Source organism: Grampus griseus (genome assembly GCF_964374135.1).
Source record: "Grampus griseus genome assembly, chromosome: 19".
Taxonomy (NCBI): domain Eukaryota; kingdom Metazoa; phylum Chordata; class Mammalia; order Artiodactyla; family Delphinidae; genus Grampus; species Grampus griseus.
Window position 1 is genome coordinate 53,979,431 of NC_139013.1, and position 13,020 is coordinate 53,992,450.

The following is a 13,020-nucleotide window of genomic DNA, read 5'->3' on the forward strand; positions in this document are numbered from 1 at the left end:
ACTGGATGGACCCCAGGCGGTCTGAGTCTACAGCCAGAGCCCTGGATGGTGACACCCTCTCTGGAATGTTCCTCGCAGGTGGACCTGGGTATCCCACCGCAACACCCGACAAGGCCTCCCTTCTCGGACAGGGCAGCACACAGCAGACCCCATCGACTGGTCCTCCGGAGAGCCGATCCCCTTCCTGCGTACGCTCGCCTCAATGAAGCCCTCTCTCCAGCTCGGTCTCACTGCTGCTTCACCACCTCCCTCCTCCCTGACTGTCCCAAGGCAGGCAGCCCCCAGTGGGACCGTTCTGGCTGGCAGACAGGAAAGGATCCACACACGTGTGACCCAGCTGGTCACGGCAGGCAGGTCCTGTGTCTTCGGTGCTGCTCTGATGCTCCCTTCACACTGGGCTGCTGCTGGCCGGCACCTGTACCTGACCCCCACGCAGGGCTCCCTCTGCAGCGGCAGGAACCACGGGGCCCTACAGCTCTCAGTTCCTTAACAACTCTCCTGTGGTGTCGACCTGGCCTCAACGTGTGCCCTGGGGATCCATGCTTGTCCATCTCTGTCCTCGTCCTGTCCCAACTACATGACCCTACAAATGCCCACACCCAGAGGACACACGTGTGCACCGAGGCTGCTGTAAGAGCACTCGAGGCTGGGCCAGGGGCTGCACCAGCTACAGGGGATGCTGGTCTCTGGAGAACAGGGGGGGCAGTGACCAGCCTCAGCACGGGGAAGGGACGGGAGCAGGAGACCTGGTCCCCAAAGCAAGTAACGCGTGTAGATGCAGACCTCGAAGGCTGGGCGAGGGGTCCTCCCAGCAAGTGGGAACAGGAGACCCCAGGTCCAAGCTCCATCCTTAGGGCACGAGGTATCCAAGTCCCCAGAGAGACAGGCGAACCCAAAGCCTGCAGCCAATGTGGAGATGTGGAGACCAGGTGCCCAGCTCAATGCTCTGAGGTCTAGAACCTCCTTTCACAACCACATGGCTGCAGCATTAGGATGGCCTTACGATGGAGCTGGAGAAACACTCTGGTTGGCAAACAATTACTCTAATTCAGTCATTTGCCAACATTAATACTGGGAGATGCCTCAACCAAAAGACACAGACTGACTGAACAGATACAAAAACAAGACCAATATATATGCTGCCTACAAGAGACCCACCTCAGACCTACGGACACATATAGACTGAAAGTGAGGGGATGGAAAAGATATTCCATGCAAATGGAAATCAAAAGAGACCTGGAGTAGCAATTCTCATGTCAGACAAAATAGACTTTAAAATAAAGACTACTACAAGAGACAAGGAAGGACATTATATGATGATCAAGGGATCAATCCAAGAAGAAGATATAATAATTGTAAATATCTATGCAGCCAACATAGAAGCATCTCAATATATAAGGCAAATGCTAACAGACATAAAAGGGGAAATTGACAGTAACACAATAATGGTGGGGGACTTTAACACCCCACTTACACCAATGGACAGATCATCCAAACAGAAAATAAATAAGGAAAGACAAGCTTTAAATGACGCATTAGCCCAGATGGACTTAATTGATATTTATAGGACAACCCATCCAAAAACAACAGCATACACTTTCTTCTCAAGTGCACATGGAACATTCTCCAGGATAGATCACATCTTGGGTCACACATCAAGCCTCAGTAAATTTAAGAAAACTGAATTCTTATCAAGCATCTTTTCCAAGCACAAGGCAATGAGACTAGAAATCAACTACAGGGAAGAAAACATAAAAAACACAAACACATGGAGGCTAAACAATGTGCTACTAAACAACCAAGAGATCACTGAAGAAATCAAAGAGGAAATCAAAAAATACCTACAAACAAATGACAATGAAAACACGACGACCCAAAACCTATGGGATGCAGCAAAAGCACTTCTAAGAGGGAAGTTTATAGCAATACAACCCACCTCAAGAAACAAGAAAAATCTCAAATAAACAACCCAATCTTACACCTAAAGCAATGAGAGAAAGAAGAACAAAAAAACCCCAAGGTTAGCAGAAGGAAAGAAATCATAAAGATCAGATCAGAAATAAATGAAAAGGAAATGAAGGAAACTATAGCAAAAATCAATAAAGCTAAAGGCTGGTTCTTTGAGAAGATAAACAAAATTGATAAACCATTAGCCAGACTCATCAGGAAAAAAAGGGAAAAGACTCAAATCAACAGAATTAGAAATGAAAAAGGAGACGTAACAACTGACACTACAGAAATACAAAGGGTCATGAGAGACAACTACAAGCAACTCCATGCCAATAAAATGGACAACCTGGAAGAAATGGATAAATTCTTAGCAAAGTACAACCTCCCAAGACTGAACCAGGAAGAAATAGAAAACATAAACAGACCAATCACAAGCACTGAAATTGAAACTGTGATTTAAGGTCTTCCAACAAACTAAAGTCCAGGACCAGATGGCTTCACAGGCGAATTCTATCAAACATTTAAAGAAGAGCTAACACCTATCCTTCTCAAACTCTTCCAAAATACAGAAGAGGGAGGAACACTCCCAAACTCATTCTACGAGGCCACCATCACCCTGCAACCAAAACCAGACAAAGGTTTCACAAAAAAAGAAAACTACAGGCCAATATCACTGATGAACATAGATGCAAAAATCCTCAACAAAATACTAGCAAACAGATTCCAACAGCACATTAAAAGGATCATACATTATGATCAAGTGGGGTTTATCCCAGGAACGCAAGGATTCTTCAATATACGCAAATCAATCAATGTGATACACCACATTAACAAATTGAAGGATAATCTCAATAGATGCAGAAAAAGCGTTTGACAAAATTCAACACCTATTTATGATAAACACTCTCCAGAAAGTGGACACAGAGGGAACCCACCTCACCATAATAAAAGCCATATATGGCAAACTCACAGCCAACATCATTCTCAATGGTGAAAAACTAAAAGCATTTCCTCTAAGATCAGAACAAGACAAGGGTGCCCACTCTCACCACTATCACTCAGCATAGTTCTGGAAGTTTTAGCCACAGCAATCAGAGAAGAAAAAGAAATAAAAGGAATACAAATTGGAAAAGAAGAAGTAAAACTGTCACTATTTGCAGATGACACGATACTATACATAGAAAATCCTAAAGATGCCACCAGAAAACTACTAGAGCTAATCAATGAATTTGGTAAAGTAGCAGGATACAAAATTAATGCACAGAAATCTCTTGCATTCCTATATAATAACAACGAAACATCAGAAAGAGAAATTAGGGAAACTCCCATTTACCACTGCAAGAAAAAGAATAAAATACCTAGGAATAAACAAACCTACCTAAGGAGGCAAAAGCCCTGTATGCAGAAAACTATAAGACACTGATGAAGAAAACCAAGGACAATACAAACAGATGAAGACATACCATGTTCTTGGATTGGAAGAATCAATATTGTGAAAACGATTATACTACTCAAAGCGATCTACAGATTCAATGCAATCCCTATCAAATTACCAATGGCATGTTTTACAGAACTAGAACAAAAAATTTTACAATTTGTATGGAAACACAAAAGATCCCGAATAGCCAAAGCAATCTTGAGAAAGAAAAACGGAGCTGGAGGAATAAGGCTCCCTGACTTCAGACTATACTACAAAGCTACAGTAATCAAGACAGTATGGTACTGGCACAAAAACAGAAATATAGATCAGTGGAACAGGATAGAAAGTCCAGAGATAAACCCACGCACACATGGTCACCTTATTTTTGATAATATACAATGGAGAAAAGACAGCCTCTTCAATAAGTGGTGCTGGGAAAACTGGACAGCTACATGTAAAAGAATGAAATTAGAACACTCCCTAACACCATACACAAAAATAAACTCCAAATGGATTAGAGACCTAAATGTAAAGCCTGACAGTATAAAACTCTTAAAGGAAAACATAGGCAGAACACTCTATGACATAAATCACAGCAAGATCTTTTTTGATCCACCTCCTACAGCAATGGAAATAAAATTAAAAATAAACAAATAGAACATAATGAAACTCAAAAGCTTCTGCACAGCAAAGGAAACCATAAACAAGACGAAAAGACAACCCTCAGAATGGGAGAAAATATGAGCAAAAGAAGCAACTGACAAAGGATTAATCCCCCAAATTTACAAGCAGCTCATGCAGCTCAATATCAAAAAAACAAACAACCCAATCCAAAAATGGGCAGAAGACCTAAACAGACATTTCTCCAAAGTAGACAAACAGATTACTGACACACACATGAAAAGATGCTCAACATCACTAATCATTAGAGAAATGCAAATCAAAACCATAATAAGGTATCACCTCACACCAGTCAGAATGGCCATCATTAAAAAATCTACAAACAATGAATGCTGGAGAGGGTGTGGAGAAAAGGGAACCCTCCTGCACTGCTGGTGGGAATGTAAATTGATACAGCCACTATGGAGAACAGCATGGAGGTTCCTTAAAAAACTAAAAATAGAACTACCATATGACCCAGCAATCCCACTACTGGACATATACCCTGAGAAAACCACAATTCAAAAACATACATGTACCGCAACGTTCACTGCAGCAGTATTTACAATAGTCAGGACATGGAAGCAACCTAAGTGTCCATCGACAGAAGAATGGATAAAGAAGATGTGGCACATATATACAACGGAATATTACTCAGCCATAAAAAGGAACGAAACTGAGTTATCTGTAGTGAGGTGGATGGACCTAGAGTCTGTCATACAGAGTGAAGCAAGTCAGAAAGAGAAAAACAAATACCGTATGCTAACGCACATATATGGAATCTAAAAAAGTGGTACTGATGAACCTAGTGACAGGGCAGGAATAAAGATGCAGACGTAGAGAATGGACTTGAGGACACAGGGGGGAAGGGGAAGCTGGGATGAAGTGAGAGAGTGGCACGGACATATATACACTACCAAATGTAAAATGGATGGCTAGTGGGAAGCAGCCGCATAGCACAGGGAGGTCAGCTCGGTGCTCTGTGAACCCCTAGAGGGGTGGGATAGGGAGGGTGGGAGGGAGGCTCAAGAGGGAGGGGATATGGGGACATATGTATATGTACAGCTGACTCACTTTGTTGTACAGCAGAAACTAACGCAACATTGTAAAGTGATTATACTCCAATAAAGATATTTAAAAAAAGAAAAAAAAAAACAAAAAGCACTGGGAGATTTCACATTCTCCAGATTGTAGGCTTCTCTAGAAAGATCAAAACACGTGCCATCCCCAAGATGTGGCCTGAGCACTCTGGTGAGTCCCAGCCCCCCGAGACCCGCTGTCTCACTAGGGCCGTGTCCTCACTCCCTGGACCCCAGCTTTCACAGTGCTGGGCGCAGGTGGTGAGCCGTCCACACCTGTGGAGGACAGGCAGGAAGACCAGAGGCACAAGCCCCTCGTCCTGAGAAGTTGAAACCACGCTTAGGTCTACAGCCCGTCTCTGAGGACAACACACCACCGTGAGCCTGCAGATGCTGACACGCTGTGGGCTGCTGGGGACGGGGAGAGCTCTGAGGGGCCCTCGGCAATTCCTCTAAAGTCCTCGAAGCAACAGCAGCCACGAAAGGCGGTGACAAGCTGCCAGCTCACCACTGTGACCTGCCAAGGGTGGCGCGTGGCAGGGAGAGTTGGGCGTTGGCAGCTCCTCCCTCACCCCCCGGCCTGGGCCTGTCTCTTCGCAGGACCTCACCAGCACCCCGATCCCACAGGCCCTCTGCCCTTTCCGGTCAGTCTGTCCTCACCTATGATCCGAAAGCTCATGTTTGGCCACTTGGAGGACAGAAAACGGTACAGGCAGGGGTTAAAACTTAACAGGCTGCCTTGGGTTAGGCAACGGTTTCTTTCTCAGAAATGGCCCCTCATACATAAAAAGGACTTCATCAAAATGAACAACTCTTACGCTTGTAAGGATACCATCAGGAAAGTGAAAAGACAACAGACAGAATGAAAGAAACTATTTGTAAGTCATGTACCTCATAAGGGACTTTCATCTGGAAGCTATCGAAGAACTCTTACAAGTCAATAAAAAGACAACTCAATTAAAAAATGGGTAAAGGATCGGGCTTTCCTGGTGGCGCAGTGGTTGAGAGTCCGCCTGTCGATGCAGGGGACACGGGTTCGTGCCCCGGTCCGGGAGGATCCCACATGCCGCGGAGCGGCTGGGCCCGTGAGCCATGGCCGCTGAGCCTGCGCGTCCGGAGCCTGTGCTCCGCAACGGGAGAGGCCGCAACAGTGAGAGGCCCGCGTACCGCAAAAAAAAAAAAAAAAAAAAATGGGTAAAGGATCGAAATGGACATTTCTCCAAAGAAGACATAAAAATGTCCAATGAACACATGAAAGGATGCTCAACATCATTATCTTTAGGGAAATGCAAATCAAACCACAATGAGATGTCACTTCACACCCACTAGCGGGCTATCGTCAGAAAGATGAGTAACAGTAACTGTTGGTGAGTATGTGGAGAAGCTGGAACCCTCATACGCTGCTGGTGGGAATGTAAAACGGTGAGGCAGCTTTGCAACAAGAGTTTGGCGGTTCCTCAGAAAGCGAAGAATAAAACTATAGGGTTTTACTCCGCGGTGCCAACCCAACAGGAATGAAAACTCATGTCCACACTAGAAACGGTACATGCATGCTCAAAGCCACACCATGCACAACAGACAAAAAGTGGAAACAGCTCAGTGGTCCATCAAGTGAGGATTAACAAAATAAGACCTACCCATCCGACGGAGTGTCATTCAGGTCTAGAAAGGAGGGAAGTACGGAGACAGCTACAACATGGATGAATCACTAAGACGCACTCCACGAGAGCAGCCAGTCCGCCCAGGCCGTGTATTATACGACGCCCTTTTTATGAAATGTTCAGATTAGGCAAACTCATAGAGACAGCAAATCAGTGGTTGCCTGGGGCTGTGGGAGGAGGGAATAGAGGCTGACTGGCTGCTGGGTAGGAGGTTTCTTTTGGAGGCGATGAAAATGCTCTGGAATTACAGCGGTGATGGTTGCACAACCTTGGAATATACTAAAAACCACTGAACGGTACACTTTTAAACAGAATTTTGTAGGACGTGAATTACATCTCAAAAAAATACTTAACAGGTTGACTCAGAAGCCATTCCAGGTTGTCATCAAAGAGAAATGGACAGGTGGGCAAGAGCCCGTTACACACTTCTTTTTAGCTTCATACAGGTAATGCGTATTTATTGAAAATTTTCTTCACCAATAATGGTGAAACCAAGACCCAAATTACAAAACACGATGGCAGTTGGTACTTATAAAAATAAAGCGAAGGGCTATGTTTCACAGATTTGTGCAAGTTTCTGTCAAAATCTCAGTCTGTCCTCTCATCAAAAAGGAGATCACGGCATCTGTGTAGTTCCTCATGATGTAATAGTAAAAAACTGCGTTCTGTTGACAAAAAAAAATAGCTTTGCTTCCATACAGCACAAGTCTTTAAAGTGACTTTTCCCCAACAATAAATATAGAAAATAGCCTTTATGGAGCACGTCTAGCTTGGTCAGAACCGTTTCCTCCCCGACAGCCTTTAGAAGTCGTCCGAGTCTTTGGTGCACGGGTGGCCGGCGAGGTCTGACTCCAGGCTGCCCCGCGGGGCCCTCCCGCGGCCCCGCGCCCCGCACGACACACCGTGAGCCTGCGCTCCTCGCCAGGGGAGGCCCGCTCAGCACAGGCTCTCAGAGCGTTTCGAGCAGGGGGACCCCGGGAGCCCACGGCTCCACCCGCCCGCCGCGGCCACCCTCGAAGGCGCTCCCTGGCGCTCACAGCCAGCCGGGCGGACGTCACACCGAGGGGGCCTTTGGCGGGTGAACCTGCTGCACGAGCTGTGGGCGCTTCACCCTGGGCTTCCTCCGCTTTGGCCTGCTCTTGGCCTTGTTGATCTGCACCACGAAGAAGGCCAGGACCACCATGGCTCCCAGGAAGGCGAAGACGGGAATGGTCTGGCCCACCTCCTGGTTGTAGCGGCCAGGCATGATCCCTGCAGGAGGACAGCGGGGGACGGTCAGTGCACACGGCCGCGGCCTCGGTGCCTACAAGGTGAGCTGGGCTCGTAGTGACCCAGAGAAAGAATGAGAGAGAAGTGCATCCAAACTCAGACGAGGGCTTCCTGGGGCAGGGGGTGGGGTGTGAGGTCTCTGCCCCGCCTCCCCACCTGTGCTCCCTCAGAAGCCAGCGTGGTCCTTCTGCTGCCGCGGATAATCTGCAACGGGGGCGCCCTATCTCTGTTATCATGAAAACCACGGAAGACGGACAAGTCTAGGTGCTGGTGTTACACTAGCTGGACGGGGGGAAGAGGGAGGAGGCCTGGCGGGAAGGTGAGGACGGCCGGCCACGCTCCCGCTGCTGGGAAGGACTCCCGCAGATGGGACACGTGGTCGGGAACTGAGAGTGGCCATCGGAGGAACCTGGTTTGTGCTATCACACGGCTCTGTAACTGAGCGACGCTGGGGTTCCAGAACTAACCTTTACCAGTGCACCCCGGGACCTGCAGGCAAGGCCCTCAGGAGCTTGACGTAAGCACACAAAGTCCCCAGGGTTGGACCACGTGGGCCAGGGTACCCCTTCCTGATCCCTGGAGTTCCTGGCCAATTCCTAACACCAGGAGAAGTGCCCGTGGGGAGCTGTAAACTCGTGCAAGAGCACAGGGATTTCCGGAACAGAAGAGGAGCCCGCACTCTGCTGGAATGACTTGGTCCAATCATCCCAGACAAAGGATGTCCCCAACAGTCCAGTGAGGCCAAAGCCATTATGTGGCAGGTGGGGGGGGGGTACCATTTGATGTCACTTAGGGTGAGGGACACCCGACATTTAACTGAGAATCCCAGCTCAGGGAAGTCCCATCCTAGGGGGGCCGGGGCAGAGAATCGGTGAAGACGTCTGGGTTGAGGGTTCAGGGGCCATGCTGTGACAGACGGACATCATAAAAGAAATTCTAACTTGAAAATTCAAGTAGAATTTTCTAAGAGACGACAGCAAGTGAATCCTTTAGGTCTGCTTTGGGCCTTGTTGATTTGTACCACGAAGAAAGCCAGGAGCCCCGTGGTCCCAGGAAGGCAGAGACACGAACGGCCTGGCCCACCTCCTGGGGGACAGAGGGAGGCTCTTTTGAACAAACCATAGTATGAGTCAGCCCAGCAGTCAAACGCCGAAGAACTGACCTCCAGGGATGTCCCACGCTCCGCTCTCTCCCGGAGACAAGGGTCTCACTTGAGGGCGATTCGGTCGGAAGCTGGGTAACACCACCTTGTCCAGGTCGATGGAGAGTAACTTCTGGTGTTTCCAAAGATTACTTCAGGAAAACGGATTCAAACAAAATAAAAATAAGCAACTGTACTGGCCCAAGGAAGCTGAGCCAATCCCTAAGAAACAGAAAGTGATTTAAACATGAATGTGAAACGCTGTCCCACCTACGTCTACCTAAACACAACTGTTGAGGTAAACACAACTGGCAGCACACTTCCAGGCCCCGAGATAAGAACGTCAAGCGAAGTCCGTACACGCAAGATTCAGTTCTAGAGGGTTTACACCACTAGCAACTCGAGCTTGCCTTGGCCTCAACCAGAAACGTCACCCAGAAGAAGGAGAGAAAACTACACGTAACCTCTGAAAGGAGCCGGCGGACGCAGGCGAGTGGACACGGCCCGGCTGGAAGGTGCGCGGTCTCCACCGCGAGGCAGCAGAGCCGTGGGCACTGCTCTCTGACGGACGCAAACCACGGCGGCAGAGGGGGCAGATCTGGTGCCAGGGGCCAGCCGTCACCTTGGTCCTCAAGGACACCCCTCTCGGGAGGCAGAACAAGGCAGACGCACGAGTGACCGAGGCGTGGACAGAAACCATGGGCATAAAGGGATGAGCATCTGCCTAGCCTGCAGGGCCACAATGAGGAGAAAGGAAACACACGTGCTTTGCGAAAGGTACTGGACTTGCTACGATGGTACCATTATTCGTATCACTAATTCTAAGATCGGAAGAAGAACTTATTCAGGCCAATACGGCTTGTAACCGAGGAAGAGAGGCTGGTATACTGCCAAGAGCAGCCTGGGAAGACACAGAGATTAGAGCAAAGAGTGCGAATGGAAACTCTGAAGACTGCTGTGGCTAAAATCAGGGAAGAGAATGAAATATGCTTGCAAATTATGAATTCGCCATTTTTCCGCTTCTCATTCATTTGGAAATTGCTGGCCCATCTCTCACTCTGGCCAAGAGAGAGCAAAGAGTTCAGTTCTATCAGCAATCAGGATGAAGGTCAGCAGGAAGCCGACACTGGCTCTGTGAAGAGGTTTTCCAAGCAGGAAGCAGATAAGCTGCTATCTTGCCCGGCCAACCGGGCAACTGCTCAGAAAATGCCGAGTATTATAACCTGTTCTATTTTATGTAATTTAACTTTACTTTTCAGGTTTAATCAGTCTGAAAATTAAACTGACAATGCTAAGTTACAGAATCAATGACATTTAAGCTTTATAACCCTGCAGGTGAATATACATGGGGCTGTATGTTAATTCTCACGGTGCTTTCCTGTTCTGGAATTTAATTACCTGGCAGTGGCCCCTTCTCGTTGAGCAGACGGGGTGACAGCGCACCACATTATCACTTGAGAATTTCACAATGTCCCGATGGGAGGACAGGAGGTTAGCCTCACCCAGGGGCTCCTTACAGGTCTGACATTCCTGCAACTGCTCTGGGTACAGATGCCTGACGCCCAGGAACGACACTGGGAGATGAGTCCTGGTTTCAGGAACGGAGTGGACGCCTGCACTCAGCACTGGGTTGACGGACCCTGAGCCTTCCCAGGGCTCTCTGACACTGTCTCGCATCGCTTCAGAGATTCAGAATCTAGACCTAGATCTAGGTCGATGAGAACTGAGAACAATTTTCAACAAGATGTGAGATGTGAGGTAAAGGTGAAGCCTGGTGGGTGTATTAAGGAGGAATTCTTGAGAGCGACAGTGAAAATCAAAGTCTAGGAGCCGCACAGCAGCAGCATCTTTGACGGGCCAGGCTGGGACTTGACACGTTGTTCGACGTGGACACGCAGACACCAAGGATACTGTTATCTATGCTCAGAGCCCCGAGCAGCACTGTGGAGAATAACTGGGTTTCGGGAACCTCTGCCAACAGCCACTGTCCACTGGGCATGAACTGCTGACCACAGCTGGAGAAGTCTGGTGTGAATACTAGGATGATGATACGTTATAAATAAATGAGATGTAAAAATGGAATCTTATCAGAAATTTTTAAATGATGGCATGGTAACTGAAATGGAAAAGCACTCAGTAATTAAAGTTTCAGGACCAAAAGTGCTGACGAGCAGAGAGCGTAATGAATCTACAATGCTGTTTTCCATCGAGCGTGTTCTGAAGAGGTCGTGCTCCTCACTCACTGAGTGACTGGCGCACTCAGTGCTTCTGTTCATGACAGTAAAGCAAAGGAAGCTTCGGGGCCTCCTGCGGGCAGCCCCCTCTTTGTGGCTCACAGTGTAGACAGTGGCTCCCCATGCCCTGCCACACACACCCCAACACCTGTACACACGGAGACCCAGACAAAGTGGGCAGGCTAGGCGGGGGAGAGGAGGCAGGGGCCCCCCTCAAGGGGAACCTGCCACGTGCGTGAGGCGTGCCGCCTGTGAGGGGAAACAGCTGCTCGCGGCGTCGCTCAGGGAAGCGGGAGCCGTGGGGGTGGGACTGCTCCCACAGCCACGCCCAGAACATGGGCCCCTGCATCACGTACCAGGACCTCAAATCTCCTCACCAGAGCAGGAAATTGTCCTGCTGGGGCCAGCCATGCCTAGGAGAGAAACAGGGAGAGGGACTGATCTAGAGAAAACCTGGAACCAGCGGCCTGCGCTGGCTCTTCTGCCCCAACAGAGAAACAGCAGGGGTCGCTCAATTTTTGGCTTCTGAAAGGAAACGACAGAAATGAAGAGGCTGAGCTTGACAGATGGAGGAGCAGGCAGATCAACATCTGTCATGGTTAAGAAGTCACTTTACCAGGGACGACACTCAGCCCAGGGTGAGGGCACAGACGCAACCCCGGGCCCGGCGACAGGCCAGAACCCAGATCTACTCCTGAAGTCTCTGCCCCTGGGTGTGACACAGAAAGACCCTGTCTGTATCCCAGAATCAACACCACACATGGGGAGCGCTCAACTCCTGAACCTCGAACTAAGGGAGCCAGAGCTTCCCTTCAAGGGGACATCACTGTCAGATCACAAGCTTTTTAACCAAGAACCAACCAAACCTAACGGGAGGCTAATTACCCAAAGCACTTTTTATGCAGGATACCACCAGGGCGCATAACTCCAAAGGTCAATACAGGAGTTCGCTAATTTAAAAAAACATCACAAGATGACAAGCTAGACTGGATTATTCGATAATGATGTCAGTAAAATTCCGCTCCCTCTTACTAAAAAAAAAAAAGAAAAAGGCAATGAATCATAAACCCAGCAGGAGTGGAAAAGCACAGTGTCACCAACCTGGGAGCCGTCTCATTCAAAGGCTGTGGCTTGGCCCACGACAGGTGCGGACAGGCCGGCAGTGCCCGAGGCTCAGGGCCTCCCAGCCGGGCCTCAAGGACCTTGGAGTACCGGTGCAGGTGGTTCCCTGGGCAGCACCCATGCCAGCAACCAGGCCATCGTTGTTAAGAAGATACAGGGAGAAAACAAGGCTTCATTAGTTGTCTGTCTGCTCCCAGCCGTCAGGCCCACTACACGCGCTTCTCACCTGCCTGCCAGGTGCTCAGGGGTGAGGCCCGGCTGCTGCCGAGAGTGAGCGAACAGATCAGGACAGCCGCTCCCTCTAAGGTGGCCATGCTGTACACACGGCAGCGGCCGGGCCACCCCACTCACCGGAATGACACGCACTAGGCTGTACCTGAGGAGTCTAACCTGTAGATACACTTCGTGGAAACAGCTTCCTCTTTTCAAATATTTAATGCTCAGGCCAAAAAGAAAACCTGCATTTTCAAAATTCAAAATTCTT

The 13,020-nt window shown here is 48.7% G+C and overlaps 1 protein-coding gene across 6 annotated transcripts in view; it reads right to left on the reverse strand.

Annotated features, from left to right (window-relative positions):
- Window positions 1-7,211: 7,211 nt before the first annotated feature.
- The window catches only part of MBTPS1 (membrane bound transcription factor peptidase, site 1), a 49,805-nt gene continuing 43,996 nt past the window's right edge, over window positions 7,212-13,020 (reverse strand). For all 6 annotated transcript variants that reach the window (XM_082676442.1, XM_082676441.1, XM_082676445.1 and 3 more), the window contains 3 exons: window positions 12,516-12,642; window positions 9,202-9,332; window positions 7,212-8,021 (listed from right to left, as the gene is read on the reverse strand). In XM_082676442.1, the coding sequence (XP_082532568.1) occupies window positions 7,825-8,021; window positions 9,202-9,332; window positions 12,516-12,642 (455 nt within the window). In that variant the 3' untranslated portion in view covers window positions 7,212-7,824. The remainder of the gene's footprint in view (window positions 8,022-9,201; window positions 9,333-12,515; window positions 12,643-13,020) is intronic.